The 19,120-nt window shown below is 40.8% G+C and overlaps 1 protein-coding gene across 1 annotated transcript in view; it reads left to right on the top strand.

The window, feature by feature from the left end:
• LRRFIP2 (LRR binding FLII interacting protein 2) overlaps window positions 1-19,120 on the top strand; it is a 1,911,431-nt gene that overhangs the window by 974,537 nt on the left and 917,774 nt on the right. Inside the window, exon 6 of the mRNA XM_044075332.1 lies at window positions 11,753-11,854. Coding sequence (XP_043931267.1) covers window positions 11,753-11,854 — 102 coding nt within the window. The remainder of the gene's footprint in view (window positions 1-11,752; window positions 11,855-19,120) is intronic.

The following is a 19,120-nucleotide window of genomic DNA, read 5'->3' as shown; positions in this document are numbered from 1 at the left end:
TCTGTCCGTATAAGACGTGCTGGAGACCCTGAATTTTCTTAGACATCCCTGAGGTCTCTCAAGTTGCTGCAGGTGTCCGGTATGGTACATACCAAAGGCAACTTTATATTCAATAATAGACCTGATGAGGGACAAGGACCTCTTTTGCTCTTGAGGCAATGCCTTTGCTAATCAGGTGAATGACATGGAATGCCTTCCTCACCACCAAAGTTGAGGTCATAGTCCACTTGTGTTCCCAGGCCTCTCACTACTGAATTGGTACTTAGGGTATTATTGTTTATTGTATAATCAGCAGGGACATTGTTTCTACCAAAGGGAATGATGGTGCATTTTTTAGCATTTAGTATAAGACCATGGCTTTGGCACCAATCATTGGTCTGTATAAGCCCCTTTTGAAGTACACTGACATCACTAGGGGATTCCATGATAGCAACTAATTTGCAGTCATCCCCCATCTTGGTTAGCCACAGCCCCTCTGTTTTGGCCTGGACTTCTGGGATCTCACTGGAGACAGGTCTATTGGTAGAAGTAAAGTTTCCCACTTTGAGTGTTGTCGATCTGTGAGCCAGTTTGCAACCCACCTGACAACACAGGGGTTGATATTTAACTGGGTTAATTTTTCAATGATGCCTGAATTTGGGATAGTGTTAAAGGCCTTGGCCAAGTCAAGATAGGCTGTGTACATGGCTTTGCCCTTGTCTGTGGCTGTGGTCACATTTTGGAAGAAGTCCACCAGGTTTGGCAAGCTATTATGAGGTTTGTGATGATTTGACAATTGCCTTTTAGATGAGGCTGGTAAAACTTATGGGTCTATAGTTACCCAGGTCTTTTGCCGAGCCACTGTTGAGGAGGGGATAACAGTTGTTGTTTTCTATTTGGTGGGGACAAAGGCTGTACTCAGGCTGTGGTTGAATAGACTGCCTATTGGAGTAGCTTGCTCTTGTTTTAGAACATTAAGAACACAGCCTGTAATGCTGACTGGTCTCACAGAGGCTGTGTTCTTAGCTTTGAAGAGAGCATTGATGTCTTGTTCTTTGGAGATGCAGGGAGGAGGAGATGATGAAGACATGGTTTGAGGTATGCTTGTGGAGGGTATGGGGGGGTGAATTTTTCACCAAACCTTTCTGCTAGCAGGTTTGCAGTTTCTGCAGGGTGGCCATCATAGCTTATGTTTGGACTGGGGACGATGTGGTCACTGCTTCTTTTACTTTTCTCACAGATGGAAGAGGTGTACAAAGAAGGTTGCTTTAGCTTGTGTATAGGCCGTGCACTATCTGTCTTCTTTCAGCGTTTCCCTTTAGGGGTCACCACAGCAGATCATCTGTTTCCATTTCTTCTTATCCTCTGCATCATGCTCTGTTTCACACCAACCACCTGCATGCCCTCTCTCACCACATCCATAAACCTTATCTTAGGCCTTCCTCTTTTCCTCTTACCTGGCAGCTCCATCCTTAGCATCCTTTTCCCAATATACCCAGCATCCCTCCTCAGCACATGCCCAAACCAACGCAATCTCGCCTCTCTTGCTTTGTCTCCAAACTGTCCAACCTGAGCTGACCCTCTAATATACTGATTCCTAATCCTGTCCATCCTAATCCATCTTTAACTCTGCCACATCCAGCTCTGACTCCTGCCTTTTTGTCAGTGCCACCGTCTCCAACCCATATAACATAGCTGGTCTCGCTACCCTCTTGTAGACCTTTCCCCTTCACTCTTACTGATACCCGTCTGTCACAAATCACTCCTGACACTCTTCTGTGCCTGTACTCTCTTCTTCACCTCTCTTCCACACTCACCATTACTCTGAACTGTTGATCCCAAGTACTTACACTCATCCACCTTTACCAACTCTACTCCCTGCATCCTCACCATTTCTCTACCCTCCCTGTCATTTATACACATATATTCTGTTTTAGCCCTGCTGACCTTCATTCCTCTCCTCTCCTCTCCTCTCTAAAGCACATCTCCACCTCTCCAGAGTCTCCTCAACCTGGTTCCTTACTCTCACTACATATCACAATGTTATCTGCAAACATCATAGTCCACGGGGCCTCCTGTCTGATCTCATCTGTCAACCAGTACATCACCACTGCAAAAAATAAGGGCTCAGAGCTGATCCTCAATGTAATCCCACCTCCACCTTAAATGTATCTTTCACTCCCACCGCAGTCCTCACCAATGTCACACTACCCTCGTACATATCCTGTACCACTCTTACATACTTCTCTGCCACTCCCGACTTCCTCATACAATGCCACAACTCCTCTGTAGGCACCCTGTCATATGCTTTCTTTAAGTCCACAAAGACACAATGCAACTCTTTCTGACCTTCTCTGTATTTCTCCAACACTCTCAGAGCAAACATTGCATCTGTAGTGCTCTTTCCTGGCATGAAACCATACTGCTTATCACTAATCATCACCTCCCTTCTTAACCTAGCTTCCACTACTGTTTCCCATAACTTCAAGCTGTGACTGATCAATTTTATCCCTTTGTAGTTACTGCAGCTCTGCACATCACCCTTATTCTTAAAGATAGGTACCAAAACACTTTTTCTCCACTCCTCAGGCATCCTCTGACTTTCCAAAATTTCATTAAACAATCTGGTTAAAAATTCCACTGCCATTTCTCCTAAGCACCTCCATGCTTCCACTGATATGTCATCTGGGCCAACAGCCTTTCACTTCTTCATCCTCTTCATAGCTGTCCTTACTTCCTCCTTGCTAATCTGTTTCACTTCCTGATTCACTCCCTACATCATCCAACCTTCTCTCTCTCTCTCATTATCTTCATTCATCAGCCCTTCAAAGTACTCTTTCCATCTACTCAACACACTCTCCTCACTTGTGAATATGTTTCCCTCACTATCCTTTATCACCCATACCTGCTGCACATCTTTCCCAGCTCTGTCCCTCTGTCTAGCCAATCGGTACAGGTCCTTTTCTCCCTCTTTAGTGTCCAATCTCGCATACATCTCTCCATTGCCTTATCCTTAGCCACCTCTCTCTGCCATGAGCCTCATCTCATTATACTCATGTCTACTTTCTTCATCTCTTTGAGAATCCCACTTCTTCTTCATCAGCCTCTTCCTCTGTATACTCTCCTGTACTTCCTCATTCCACCACCAGGTCTGCTTGTCCTCCTTCCTCTGTCCAGCTGTCACACCAAGCACCTTTCTAGCAGTCTCCCTTACTAGCTCTGCTGTAGTTACCCAGCTATTGGGTAACTCTTCACTGCTTCCCAGTGCCTGTCTTAACTCTTCCCTCAACTCCACCTCCCAATCACCCTTTTTTAACTTCCACCATTTAATCCTTGGCACTGCTTTCACACTCCTCCTCATCTTGATCCCCAACGCCAACGTCATCCTACAGACCACCGTTTTATGCTGCTTAACTAGACTTTCCCCTGTCACCCCTTTACAGTCTCCAATCTCCTTCAGACTGGGCCTCCTACATAGGATATAATCCACCTATGTGCATCTTCCTCCATTGTTGTACATCACCCTATGCTCCTCCGTCTTCTTATAATGCATATTCACCACAGCCATGTCCATCCTTTTCGCAAAATCCACAATCATCTGACCTTCTGCATTCCTCTCCTTAACACCATACCTACCCATCACTTCCTCATCCCCTCTGTCCACTTCACCAACATGCCCGTTGAAGTCCGCTCCAATCACTAGTCTCTCACCCTTGGGTACACTCACCACCATTTCATCCATCTCACTCCAAAATTTTTCTTTCTCATCCATTGCACACCCAACTTGTGGAGCATATGCACTAACAACATTCATCATTACACCATCAATTTCAAGCTTCATAAACTTTACTGTATCAGACACTCTTTTCACCTCCAAAACACTCTTGGCATACTGTTCCTTTAGGATAACCCATACTCCATTTCTTCTGCCATCCACACCATGATAGAACAATTTGAACCCGCCTCCTACACACCTGGCCTTACTTCCCTTCCATCTGGTCTGTTGCATGCACAATATATCAACCTTCCTTCTCTCCATCATACCAGCTAGCTCTCTTCCTATACCAGTGATACTGCCAACATTCAAAGTTCCTACCCTCACTGCTACACTCCTTACCTTCCTCCTCTCTTCCTGCCTTCGGGCATGCCTTCCCCCTCTTCTTCTCGTTCAGCCAACAGTAGCCCAGTTTCCATCAGCACCCTGTTGGCTAACAGTACTGGTGGTGGTTGTTGTTAACCCAGGCCTCGACCGATCTGGTATGGAAATATGAAATGTTCTCTGCATAATTCATTTGGCAGAGGTTTTGCGCCGGATGCCCTTCCTGATGCAACCCTCCCCATTTATCCGGGCTTCTCCCAGTGGCTGGGTTTGTTTTATATATATATATATATATATATATATATATATATATATATATGTATATGTATATGTATATGTATATATAGCTACACACACACATATGTATGCTTTTCTGTTAATCCCTCATAGAAAAACAGTCTGATTTGTTTTCTTCTTTCTGAATATCCTTGTGGAGTGTAATGGGTTGGCAGACTTCAAAAGTACCCTACAGAATACTCTGCCAGAAATACTGGATGAAAAAATGGATGCAACTAAGGACATGATTTTGTGAGCTAGTATCCATTGTCTAAATTACTTAGACAAACTAACATTTTGTTAAATTTAATACTAGTGGCTGCCAAAAAAAGCAGTTACTGAAAAATGAAAATCAAAGCTAAACCAACTGTATTTGAAGTAATGACTGTTGTAACATAGATAAAAGAACTGAAAGTGGGCTGTTGAGAAAAGGGTAGGAGTAAATTACATAAGAAAAAATGAAAGTTATGTGAAGAGTAGGTACAGAATCATGATTTGGAGGAGGAGTGAGATGTTAGGAAAGGCAGGCATTGATCAATTTATGTAATGTTGAATTGATAAATGTACAAATTGGGAATATGTTAACATGTTTTTTTTTATATAAATGTGTGTTTGCTTATGTCTTAAGTGATAATTCAGTAAAGGTGTTAAAACAAAAAAAATATTTACTTCGGTTATTTTGGAATGTTTTCACCTTTGCTGCATCCCACTGCACAGGATCACTGTTCCAGACATAAATTCCCCCTGCATTGCAAAGCAAACTTCCTGTCATGTATGCTCCTTTATACACTGTTGTAATAGAGTAATTGCTCATTAATAATAGCCCCCATGGAATGTCTCTGCTGTATAAAAAATGTGGCTATTTTAAATGAACAATGTTATTAACATCAAATAAAATCACTGCAAGGACAAATCCCAGCTGGCAGCCCAAAGAAATATAACTGAAATAAAAAGAAGCGAGTGGCAAGCACAAAAGTAATGCTAATAAAATGTTTATTATTAAGCAAAAATAATATAGCAACAGTAAATTCTTTCGCGTGGAGCATCCACGCTTCCTCATACATACAATAAAACAAAATTTTAGTTCACTATTTAAAAAAACACCAGCTTATCTGCAGCAAGTAATAATTAACATTACAAATTACCCTCAATTAACCCTTCTGCAGGAGAAGACATCTTAAAGAAGGTTGTCATCCCTACATAGAAATGGAAACACTGAGTACAGGTAGCCAAATACACAACATTCCAGGTTGAACATTCAGCGTAGTGATAAAAAGTGTGTATCTTCCCAGTGATGGGGTGCACAAACATATTACTATTGCTAATAAATCTACAATAGTTACAGTGCCTGCATCCATTAAGTCCCAGCCCTATCAGACAATACTCTATTTCCAACAGAACTTGTTCTGTGACATAACCTTCTGCTCATAGACTTCATATTCTTAAAGGTAACCTTCGGATAAGGTCCAACAATATTCCTTATCTGTTCATCTGGTGTCAATATATGCCAGTTATTCCTAATAATATCTACTAAAGACTTATTATCCGATGTAAAGGGTAAACACAACCTACCGGTTCTAATAGAGGATCTATCCATGTCCTCTTGAGACACCTCTTTATTCTTGGAAAAATATGGTTTACCCTTATTCTTTCCCTCCATAATGGCAACATTAAGATACGTATCACATTCAGTTCTAGTGCATCACCTATTCATAAAATCATTCTTCATTCGACCCATATGGCCAGTTAAAGAAGCATCATCACTCAGTAACCTAGACAAATGTAAAGCTTGTCCTTTTAACACATTTTTACAACCATAATTAGGATGCATACTTGACGGTGCCAGTAAAGTATTTTTCTTGCATTCCTTTTTACAGACACAAGTCTCTAGTATATTAAAAACCCTACGCAACTTAATATCAAGAAACTCAATTACTTCTCTAGGTGTAGCATAAATTTCAGAAAAGACATACTCGCCTTCGATATAATCATGAAATTGTTCCAACATAACTTCCGAGCCCTGCCACACAAAAATATCATCCACAAATCTTTTATAATAAATTATATAGTTCTTAAATTCTTCATTGGATAATATAAACTTCATTTCCCAGTGTGCCATAATCATATTAGCATATGAATTAGCACAGTGGGTGCCCATGGCAACCCCTGCAAGTTGCACATAATAATTACAGTCAAACATAAAAACATTATTAGCTAGAAATAATTCCATCAACATGCACAAGGTGGAGATGGTATTTCTAGAAAAGTCACCGTTCTGTGTTTAGAATTCCTCCAACTTTATTTTTTTAAGTTTTTGACTATGTGCCTCAATGACTGTCTACTGTACTGTCTGACTAAAACTGTTAACTTCTAACCTATCACATATTAAAATTAATCATATGTTCTATATTTTGTTCTCTCATGTACTGCATTCTATTGTACTGTGGAGCTTTTCTCCCTGGGCCTCCGCTGAAAATGGACCTGTGTCCAGTCAGACTTTCTCGGTAAATAAATAAATATACTGTATGCCAATATAATTAGGAATGCAAGTGAATAATGATCATACATCAAATGCAACTAAAACATCACAACCTAGAGGAATATCTTCTAGGGTATGAAACAACGTAGTTAGAAATTGTTTCATATCAGTCAAAATAATAGAAGTCTTTAATAATAGCGGATGTAACATTTTTTCAAGATAAATAGAAATAGGCTTTAACCATCCTTGGCTCGCCACAATATATGTGGTGTATATATAAGTATGGAGGCTCAATCAATGGCTTATGCATTTTAGGTAAGCCTTCAATCAAAGGAATTATAGGTTTATCTAGAATAAAGAATTCATACAATTCTATTAATATAACTACAAGAGAAACTATCAAATAGTTCACTGTGAACCTTATCAGTAATTCTTCGTATATCAGCGACCATAACCCTCTTTTGTGTGGAATTATCAGATAATATTATTGACATGATTTACAACACTGCTGTATTTACAAGAGTTATTTACACTGTTTCAGTTTTGTTCTGCATTTGACATGACAGGATCACAGGGCAAGAACTGCTGCATGCATATATATGTATATATACATAGTGTGTGTGTTGTACACGGGCCTTGTCATATGCAGTTGTCAGTTTGTACACTCCCTGCCAAAAGGAGAAAGATTTTCATCCATTGCTGTGCATGATGATAATGATATAGTATATTGGGCAGTAGACAATAGCAGCGTAGTGTTCAGAGCTTCTCTGGTGAGCTGTAGTAGTGATACACCACCAAATAATTTAAAGATATTCAAAATCTTATTATAATATCTCTGAACTTAATACAGCATGTTTAGAAGTAAATGCGCTAGTGTCCCCCCACCAGCCTTCACAAACCTGTCGCATGGAAACTTTTAAATATGTTCCCACATACATACACGGCCTTGCAGTACTTGTCTGCTGTGATGCTAACAGCCACACTGCTGCCACAGAGTGCATTTGGTATAGAATATAAAAAGAGATTGCACATTTCTGTGGCTGCACTTCTGAAGTGGTACATTAGACCTTGTCTTTCACTCACTCTAACACTGTTCCAATACTGTTGAAAGAATCTAGTGAAAATGTGTGGTTAATGTGCATTAGTAATGACCCTCCACACCGACATATTTGCATGCAGTAATTTTTAGTATCCCAATGTGCACTACCAACCTGCAGTTGCATACTGCTGAGCCGCTGCAAGAAACGTACCTCACTGTGTAAACCTGCTATAAATGGGACAGAGTATCGCACTACATGTTTCTGATTAACTCCCATTGTTTTATAACTTTCATAATGAATGTGTTAATGGGCAGTCTTGCAGTGGTTCAAGTCCTGGAAACATTGGCAGAATTAGTGCAGGCAATGTACAAAGACCTACTCACAAAAGTACAGACAGTGTTCAGACTCAGAGAAGTTCTCAGTGAAAGTAAGTGTACATCAGGGATCAGCTTTGAGCCCACTGCTGTTCATACTGGTGAAGGATTGCATTAGCAAACAGGTTGGAGTGGCCAGATGAGCAGTGCTGCTGTATGCAGATGATGCAGCAATACAATCAGAGTCTGAACAAGACCTTAAGCAAATAATAAGGAAATGGAATGCACAACTGAAGGGACATGGGATAAAGATCAGTACAGATAACACCGTTGTCATGACAGCAAAAAGGGGAAATCAGAAGAAGCCGAGAATGAGATAGAAAGGAACATACTGGAACAGGTTATAACAGCTTCCAGTAGCTGAGAGTTGAGGTTGACAAGAAGGGAAGTCTGAATGAGTGGTCAAAGCTAGAATCAGAGGGGCTGCTACCAGCTGTCATTGAGTACTAAGGGTAGTATGTGACAACACCATAAAGCAACAGTAATGCTGTTTGATACACATCACAAGTTAACTAACAGTAGTCCTTTAGCTATCTCTGACCTTGTCAGTAACCAGACTGAACAAGTTCATCACATCAAATACTGGGGCCTTATGCTGGTCCTCAATGTTTCATTTAAGATCTTCCCTGAACCTATCACTGACAGAGTTAACCAACTAAAAGATTGGTATTCAACATTCAGACATCTTGCCCCACAATCTCATAAAATCCTAGCTACAAATGTACTTTCTTCCAGATACCTTCCACGTCAGTGCACTAAACTCTCATCAACAATGCACACTTTGTACAAACTAGATAAGTCATAGGTATAGATTTAGTTGAAAAAACATTGGGCAAGTTCGAATCACCTGTCCTTTGAAATTAGAAAGGAAAAGGGATGCCCTTAATTTTGAACCAGTTTCTTAGACCACCTAAAAGAAACCTAGTGATGCACTTGCAATAGGCATAAAGGGCATAGCACTGTATCCTTAACTCAGACATCTTTCATTTATTTTTTTTAAACACTTTTATCACTTGTGTGGTAGGCCAACTTATGTGTATATAAAAGTAATCAAACCATATTAACAAGTTCACATTTACACATATTATACATCACATACATTGCTGTCAACTTCTTAGCGCAAAAAATCTGGACAAAGCCAAAAATAATGGTAGGGACAAATTTTACATATTGCTGTTATAAACTTAGAAAGTTGCTAGAATAAAAGGTCTTGTGTTCCATGTATTTTCTGAAGGATATGAAGTCTGAAACTCAAATGCCTGTCATTATTTAGTGAATTCAGTCCTCACTGATTTATCACAAAAATCCAGACGATCACAAATTTTATGAGGAACAGACTGAAAATATAAGGCAAAAATCTGGGCATTCTGCAAAGATCCGGGTCATTTGAGAGGTATGATCTCATATATTGTTCTACACAATATAATCACAGCAATTCTAACATAAATTGTTCAATTCCTACCCTTTTTTAACCCTCATTCCTCCAACAAAACATTTTTCTGAAAGTATTGTTTCCACAATTTCCATTTTTTTCTATGTAATTTACTCCTACCCTTTTCCAAATGTCCCACTTTTTTTTTTTTTTATCTCTGTTGCAATATTCACTACTTTAAGTATGATCGGTTTAGACTTTGATTTCCATTTTCTATTAATTGCTTGTTTGGCAACCAACAGAATTTAAACTTAACAAGGCTGTATGTATACATGTGTATATATACATTGTGTGTGTGTGTGTGTGCGTGTGTATAAACTAGAGGTGTACATGGGCCTCATCATATGCAGTTGTGTCAGTTTGTACACACTCTGCCAAAAGGAGAAAGTCTTTCATCCATTGCTGTGCCCTGATGATGATGATAGGATGCTGTTTAATAACACTGCTAATCTTAAAATGAATAGTGCTGCATTTGTGATATGGTGTGCATTGTAGCATGTTGCAGTGAGTTTTATCATGCATCAATTAGCAATATAATTTTTAAGGTGTGAATTCATATATTTTCGTATTAATACTTTTTCATAGTGATCCTCTATCCCACCTGAAAAAAAATAATTTCCTTGGTTGCACTCAGTTGCTCACCCAGTGTTCCTGACTCTGTAGGAAAGTTTTAAAGTCTGCCAACTCACTACACTTAGAGAACATATGCGCACAGGTACCTCTTTCTTCCAAACTACACCTCCAACAGTTGCTATTTACCTGAGGAAAAATTTTTTTTTAGAGTCTGCTTGGGGTATAAAATTATCTGTACAAACACTTCTAGACAAAAATCCTGAATCTTCTAGATTATGTTGCATGTTTGGGAGCCATACTTGTGTCCCTCCATTGTTTCTTAGTGCACTGCATAGCGAATCAGTCTTCCCAGTCTTTTCTGACCCCTTCTGATCGATTCCTGTAGTTATCTTAATATTTTCTATGCCCTTCTAATTAGACCTTTTTTTAACAACAGCTTCTGTTCTAGATTCATTTAAAAACTCAACCAGTACAGATCTTTCATTTAGGATTTTCCTATCCCTTTTGTCTGTACTCAATTCCTTATATGGAAGAGACGGTCACTAGCCAGCAATCCAAATGCCTTCTTGGCCTCTTCCCATTCTGTTACCTTTCCCTGTTGATTTATTCCCAATACCTTTGTTCCTTCGCCAGCCCCTTTTGCTTATTCTTTGTATTCCGAATAGCAGTATCTTTCATGTGATGTCTACTTTCAGTCAGCTAAAACAGAACAAAGTCCACTGGTGGTAACTTGTCAAATATACTGTAAACATGTAAATAATTATTACTTGTAAAGCAACAACAAACATTATGCATAAGTACAACTCTATAGTATATTGCCTTGATGTCAAGAAAATGAGTAAAAGAATATTTGCTGATCAACATTCATTAAAGACTTCAACTGTTAACTTAAGATAGAACATGCAACACTGAAATACATTACAGGAAGCAGTAGTATTTGTAAGTTCTCTTAACCCCTGTAACATTACTTTGACTGTCTGCCTTTGTGGTCAGGTTCTGTTTGAAAAGGGTTCACACACAAGTTAACTTGCACTTGTACCAAATCATTCAATAAGAAAGAAAATCTGGAGATTATGCAAGTGGTCCTAGTCATCATTGGTAGTTATCCTTTCTAACTAGCAGATTGAATAACTACATTGAAATTAGTTTATTTTATATATCTTTTGTGTACCACCAGTGTTTTAGTATTTCATTAAACCACATACGATGCACTGTATGTTAAAAAGGACATAGTTTCACTCATTTGTAGTTAAATGCATGCAGGTCAGTTTTAAATTATCAGTTTGCACATTGCATGGAGTTTGATGATTATCAGATGTGATTATATAACAGTTCGTGTTTGGTTTGTGTTGCAAAGCTGAGGTTAGGGTTTTTTATGTTTTCTTCTTTTCTTACTTTGTCATCCATTTCTTCATGTTTTCACATTTGTCTGTTGCATATTATTACCTGTTTTATATGTTTCTTTCTGTATATTTCTTATTCTCTTTGCCTTATCCCAAGGCTTTAGAAAGGCAGAAAGAATACTTTGACTGCATTAGGAATGAGCGTGATGAACTAAGGGAGGAGATGTCCATCTTGAAGGAAAAATTAAAGATAGGAGAGGTACGTTGCTAAAAGTTACAAAATGTTTGGGTATTCAAGTAGTGCTGCCCATTTGAAACACAATATAGTATGATTAACTCATGAGCAGTAAATGCTTCCTTGCAGCATGTATGCATAATATTGGAAGCACTTGTGAAGGCTGAGGTAACACTGTGAATTACAGCAGAACATAAGTAGGATGCTGTTTAATAACACTGCTAATCTTAAAATGAATAGTGCTGCATTTGTGATTTGGTGTGCATTGTAGCATGTTGCAGTGAGTTTTATCATACAGTGTCATTTTTAAGGTGTGAATTCATTTATTTTCATATTGATACTTTTTTCATAGTGATTTGCAGCCAATGTGAATGAAACCAAATGTTTTCAACTGTGGCGCATCTGGAATTGTTTTGAGCTAGAGTTCTGAGGTTTGTAAGAGCAGAGTTTGTATCTTACAAGTGTCTTATGTCTGCAGCATATTTTTTTTGTAGTAATTTTCTTTTGGGAGGTTGTAAGTGGAAAATGAATTGAACCTTAATTATATATTTTTATTTACATAATACAGCTGTCTATTCATTGATCCTAAAGTAATCATTTTGTTGGTATAAAAATCTAACACATTAATCGCTTTCCTAATTGTAACATCAAATTCTTAAGTCAGAATTTATTTTTCTGGTTGATAACAGATCTCATTTATAGATATACCCAATTAGAGACTTGTTACTTATTAATGCATAGTATCAGGAAGGAGGTTGAGATTTTATATTAATTTTATATGTAATATAATTTATTTTATAATAGAATTTGAGAGAGGAAGAAAATAATGGAAAGGTTAACAGGTTCAACTGTCTGGGAGGAATGTTTGAGAAGAAATAAGCCTGAATGAGGAAGTTACAGGTAGAATCAGAGGGGCTGCAGCCAACAGGCACAGGGTGTCCGGGGTAGTGAGCGTGACAGAAGAATGCCAAAGAATCTGAAAAGTGAGGTGTAAAAACATTGGCGCAACCAGTACTTCTGTACAGCACACTAATCCAGGCAGTGAAGGCACAGCATTTGATGAAGCCAGATCTTATGGAGGTGAAGTGCCTAAGATAAGTGGTATGGTGCACACTGTGGAACAGATGAAGAAATGATGACATTAAAACAGAAGCTGAAGTAGCTCCATTTGTAGAGAATATCAAAGAGCAGTTCATGCACGTGAAGATTTGGCAGAGACAGGAAGAAGGCAGGTGGATATAAGGATGTCTAATAAAGAGATGGATGGGTTGATGATTGTTTGAGAGGAGACCTGAGACAGTCAGGCATGAATCGCGAAGATAAAAGAACTGCATTAAATCAGGAGAGGTTGCTACAGTTGACATGAATCCCCATTTCAGTGCAAAAGATGGGGAAAAAAGGATGAACTTTGATGATTGAGAAGATGAACTTGTAAACAGCTTCCCTAGTGCGTAATTCTGTCAAAATGGCGCTATGTCAGACTCCAAGCCGGTCACAAGTGGTGTCCCACAGGGCTCGGTCCTTGGCCCCCTATTGTTCGGCATCTACTTCTCAGAAGTACAGGCCAACATGGGAGGACTTTGGCTGACAAAGTTTGCAGACGACTGCAAACTGGGCGCCATAGTGGAAAGTGCATCAGACACGGATATCCTTCAGAAGGGACTCACGGAAACAGATAGCTGGTGCCAGAGCCATGGCCTGAAGTTAAACGCCAAAAAATGTATAGTCATATCCTTCGGGAAAAACAAGGTAACCCCAAGCTACCATATAGGTGGCAATCCACTAAGCACAGAAGAGGTTATCAGGGACCTGGGGACCCAGGTTGACAGTGGCCTTTCTTTTGACACTCACGTTGCTAAAGTGGTTAGAAAGACCTTCTACATTGCCCACCTGATCATGAAGGGATTCACATCCAGATCTAGTGAGGTCATTGTTCCCCTGTACTCTTCACTTATCAGACCAGTGATCGAGTACAATGCCCCATTTGGGATGTATCTCACCCGACATCTGCAGCAATTGGAGAGACCCCAAAAGTTCCTCACCAAAAGGATAAAGGGACTCCAAAATCTGTCATATGCTGCCAGATTGAAGAAACTCCAGCTCTATTCAGTCGCATACAGTCTGCTCAGAGGTGACATGTGCCTGACATACAAGGCCATGTCCAACCCAGAATTAATGGACATGCTCCACCTCAAAAAATCCAAATCCACCAAAACCACTAGAGCAAGCGACTTAAACCTTAGCACGGATATAAATAGGACGTACTGGAGGGATAGATTTATCACTCAGAGACTCCCTATGCTGTGGAATAAAATCCCAGTCCATGTGAGGCAGAGCACCTCGCTGGCTCTGTTCAAGAGAAATCTTGACCTGTGGATGGGAAATCGTAGGTTTACCCCGGGAATCATCTCTGTGTCACTGCTGGACAGAGGCACAACAAACTAATGGGTACAGTATTTTTTCATATAAGGGGTGGCGTAAGCCACAAAACTTTGGGCTAGGCTTATAAATGCCTTAGGGCAGATAGCCTAGTATAATCCTATGAACCTATAATAATCCTATGAACCTATAACCTATAAAACAGTGCCAATACCCCACTTTGCTATTATAATTGGGTGTCACTGTAGAGACTAACAGCAGATAGTGGCAGAAAGTATAAACAGCTTAATTACTGCCTGCTTTCCATCCCTCTCAACTGTCCCTGAATTTGTGTCATATTTTTGCCCTGCCTCTTGGAATTTTTGATTTTCTGTTAAGTCACTGAAGATGACAGTCTGTCAGTTATGCCACATATTATAGTTTCATCTTTCATATTCAGAAATTACATATGAATGTAAATGTTGATAAAGTAACTTAAGTTGAATAAGAGCAGTATTTAAAAACTCACTAATTGTTATCCTTTAGCCTTGCTTTTGTGAGTAGTGGGATGTTGGTTTTATAGGTTGGGACAAAAGGGTTAGGTACGTCTGTAGAAGGCAAATTCCCTATGAAGATTACCGCAGCCAATGTGTGTTTTCTGTGGGTCCAGACGGCAGCATCCAGAACATAACTGCCTAGTTTTTGCCTTATATTTCTAGTCTGTTCTTCATAAAATTTGTGGATGTTCTTCATCTCACATTGCTGCAGTCCTTACATATGGGTAGTCCGCTGTCCTCGGTCGGCCCGAATACCAAAGTATTAGGCTGACGTCGGTCAAGGCGCTTAAAACTGACATCAGGACGTCAGGGTACAAAAGCGCATGACCGACGTCATTTCCTCAGTCTTTTTTGCCGCATGGTCCGATGCAGAAGCAGCGTTGCAAGTGCCGTTCGGCGTTCTGAAATTTTTCAATTCGAGTTTCAGACCGAATCCAAGTTGGCTAAGTACCCGTTGGGGATTATTTTGGTTTTTCTTGCCTCAGTGTTTTACCGGATGTCAGAAAAGTGAATAACTGTATTTCTTGTGGGAAACAGATACCGCATAGGGATTATCATTCTTTGTGTATTCCTTGTTTGGGGCCTGAGCACGACGTTGTTGGGTGTCGCTTTGTGCTAGGTTCAATAAACGCACTATTAAGCGAAGGTTGGATTGTGCTAGGCTGGTCTTTGGGAAGCGGTGCAATTATAATATGCCGTCGGATTCTCCGGCCCGCTTCTCTTGAGAAGCGCAAAGACAAAACAGTTAAACCCAGGCAAGATGAGTCGTCCGTTCTGGACGCCGGTTCTTTAGAGGCTTCAGTGGAACCGGTGGTTCCGATGGAGACTTCTCTGGAGTCTCAGGGGGAGACTTTGATTTTGCAGGAGGTGGTCTCTCAGGAGGCAGGTCAGGCTGAAGGGGCTTCCCAAGTTACTGTACTCCCCTCCCTTCCTAGGGTGGTTAGGCCTTCTCCTTCTGTTTCCAAGGCTTCTCCCAGAGGCAGGCCAGTTTCAGCTTCTGTTGGTGTCACTCCTAGTTCAGCAGGGTCTGTGCCTAAGAAGCACATGCTTAAAATGGCAGAAGATTTAATTACTCTGATTAGAGGTTCTATGCCCCTCCTGATAAGAGGCCTAGGGTGGAGCCAGAGTTGGGAAGTTTTGAGCAGGCTTGGATATTTCAGAGTCTTCAGCTGAAGACTTGCAGGAGTATTCTCCTTATTCTGATTCTGATGCAGATGATTCCACTCCTTCTGCTTCTCCTCCAGAGGATTTTTCTTTTCAGAGACACTTCATTCTATGAGGGAACATTTTAAGTGGGAAGGTCAGGACTTCTCTGATTCTAGGAAAAGGCTTAGGGAGTTTTTGCTGTTACCCCAGCATAGGCCCTTGGCTATACCCCTGTTCTGGATGTTGTGGAAGATGTGTTTGCAGAGGCTTCACTTAATCCTGATTCTCTGCCTCCTGCTCCTGTTAAACCGGATAGGTATTACAGGGTGCCTGAGGCTCATAAATATCTTTATAAGAGTCCTAGGGCGGACCCAGAAACTATTAGTCAGGGACCTAAGGGTGTCAAGGCCTCTGTTGTAAAAAATCCGGTTCCTCTAGATAAAGAAGCCAGAGCTTTGGATAGATGGGGAAAGAAGGTCTATACATCCTCTACCTTAGCTATGAGGGCTTTGAATTGCCAGTTTCATATGTTGAAATATCAAAACTTTCTTCTTTCTCAATTGAAGTCTAAGGTGGATGCTCTGGCGGAAGGCATTGAGTGTAAAGAGTTGCAAGATTTGGTGCATGTCTCTGAACAAGTGGGTAAGCATTCATTACAGTGTGGTTTTGATGCTGTGCAGGCCTCGTCTAGGGTGGCTGCCACTGGCTCAGTTCTTCGCAGGCACGCCTGGTTAAAGGATCAGAATTTATCTGACCATGTTAAGACAAGGATTTTGGATGCTCCTTTGCAGTCTGATGTGTTGTTTGGTTCACCTGTGGAATCAGTCTTGAAGAAAATGGAAGACAAGGCTAAGTCTATGCAGGCTGTTAAGGATTTTTGCAAGTTCAGCCTCCAGTTCAGTAGGAATTGGCCTGCTAAGGGGTGGGCGTATCCTTCTTATGATTCTCAGTCTAGGGGTAGATCTAGACGTGGTAGGGGCAGAGCTCAGAGTTCTTTCAGGCCTAGAACAGGGAGTTCACCTGCACAATCTTCGGTGAGGGCAGGGGCCAGTCCTTTCGTAAACAGGCCCAATGACCTACTTTTTCAGCTGCCAGATCCTTCTTGCCTGGCAGCACCTTTGGGAGGAAGGTTAGCACTCTTCAAGGAAAATTGGATGTTGATTACCCAAGACAAATGGGTATTGGATATCATTCACCAGGGTTACAAGTTTTATTTCCATACCTTGCCTCCTTTCAAAGGCATGCCGGACGTTCCTCCTCAGCAAAGACTAGAGGCTCGCAAGCAAATTTCTTTACTACTTCAAATAGGGGCCATACAAATGGTTCCTCTGCCAAAAGTGGGCCTAGGATTTTATTCTCGCCTGTTTCTAGTACCAAAGAAAGGAAACACGTGGAGACCAATTTTGGATTTATCCATCCTCAACACATACCTGGACATTCCCAAGTTCAAAATGTTAACGTTACAACAGCTTTTACCTCTGCTGGGCAAAGATCACTGGATGGTGACTCTGGATCTCAAAGAGGCTTACCTTCATGTTCCTATCAGGCCCAGTTGCAGGAAGTATCTGCGTTTTTGGGCTGGGACTTCACATTATCAGTTCTCTGCATTGCCCTTTGGCTTATCTACTGCGCCCAGAGTGTTCACGAAGGTTCTGGCTCCAGTGGTAGCTTTCTTCAGGCTAAGAGGAATACAGATCTATCCTTATTTGGACGATTGCCTGATACTGGCCCAAGAAAAGGACGAACTTCTTCATCATTTACAGTATGTGATGGCAGTGTTAAGATGCCTGGGGTATTCTGTGAACGAAATAAAGTCCAGTCTAGTACCCTCTCAGGACATGTGCTTTCTGGGTGTGAGACTGAATACAGCATCCCAGATGGCCTTTTGACCCCGGACAAACAAAAGAATCTTTCTCTTTACTTCCACCAGTTGTCTCATCAGTCCAGGCTGACTGCAAGGACAGTCCTTCAAGCCTTGGGGTTCATGGCATCTTGTATTCTGGTACTTCCCAATGCCAAACTGCATATGAGGAAGCTACAATGGTATCTCAAGAATGTATGGACACAGCACTGCCAAGATTTGGACACTGTCATTCAAATAATACCTTGCATTCAAAAGGAATTTTTGTGGTGGGCTCAGGAATGTCACCTAAACAAGGGACTCTCTGTGACCCGGCCAGAGGCGAGTCAGATTTTAACGACAGATGCCTCAGACAAAGCTTGGGAGCTCATCTAAATGGAAAATGGATACAAGACACGTGGCCTGCCAGACTTCAACATCTACATATCAACTTGAAGGAGATGTTAGCAGTCCAATTTGCATTGATAGCTTTCAAGGATTTACTTCTTCCAGGGCAGGTGTTGATTCAAACAGACAACACAACTGTCATGTGGTACATCAACAAGCAAGGGGAACGATTCTTACCCTCTATGCAGACAAGCAATGATTTTGTGGGAGACTGCTCTCAGTTTACAGCTAAATCTTCAGGCAAGGTTTCTGCCAGGAGCACAGAACTCCTTAGCAGATGTGTTGAGCAGACAAATTATGGATCCCCACGAGTGGAAATTGGATCCTCATGTATTCCAGAGGTTGACAGTGTTATGGGGAACTCCAGACATAGATCTGTTCGCTTCTCCACTAAATTACCAGCTGCCAAAGTTTTGCACAAAAGGTTTCATCCCTCAGCTTGGAAAGTGGATGCTCTCTCATTCAATTGGAGCAATCTTCACGTGTATGCCTTTCCACCTCTGCCTCTCCTCCCAAAGGTACTGCTGAAGGTCAGACAGGACAAGCCAAACATGATTTTAATAGCTCCAGATTGGCCTTGACAGCACTGGTACCCATTACTGAGAAGTCTGGTACAGGAGCCTCCATGGCCTTTGCCTTCGATTCCTCACCTGCTGTCTCAGGAGAACGGTCATTTACTCAATGTCAAACTTCATTCTCTACATCTGACAGCCTGGCATATTCTGGTTTAAACCCTGGAGGGTCTCAGCTTCCACAACAAGTTTTGAATGTTATTTTGGAGGCCAGAAGGCCTAGTACAAGGAAAGTTTACGCAGATAAATGGAGGAGATTTTTATTTTGGAGTACAGCAAAGGACTTTGATGTTTCTAAGCCTAATTTAAGTGTGGCGCTTCAATATCTTACTGAGTTATTGGACAAAGGTTTGTCCTTCTCCTCTATAAAGGTTCATGCTGCAGCAATCTCTGCTCACTATGACTGTGA

The sequence above is a fragment of the Protopterus annectens genome, chromosome 6.part1 (assembly GCF_019279795.1).
Source record: "Protopterus annectens isolate FY-2018-M chromosome 6.part1, PAN1.0, whole genome shotgun sequence".
NCBI classification, from domain to species: domain Eukaryota; kingdom Metazoa; phylum Chordata; order Ceratodontiformes; family Protopteridae; genus Protopterus; species Protopterus annectens.
The sequence above is the reverse complement of the archived record's forward strand: the minus strand, read 5'-3'. Positions and strand labels throughout refer to the sequence as shown.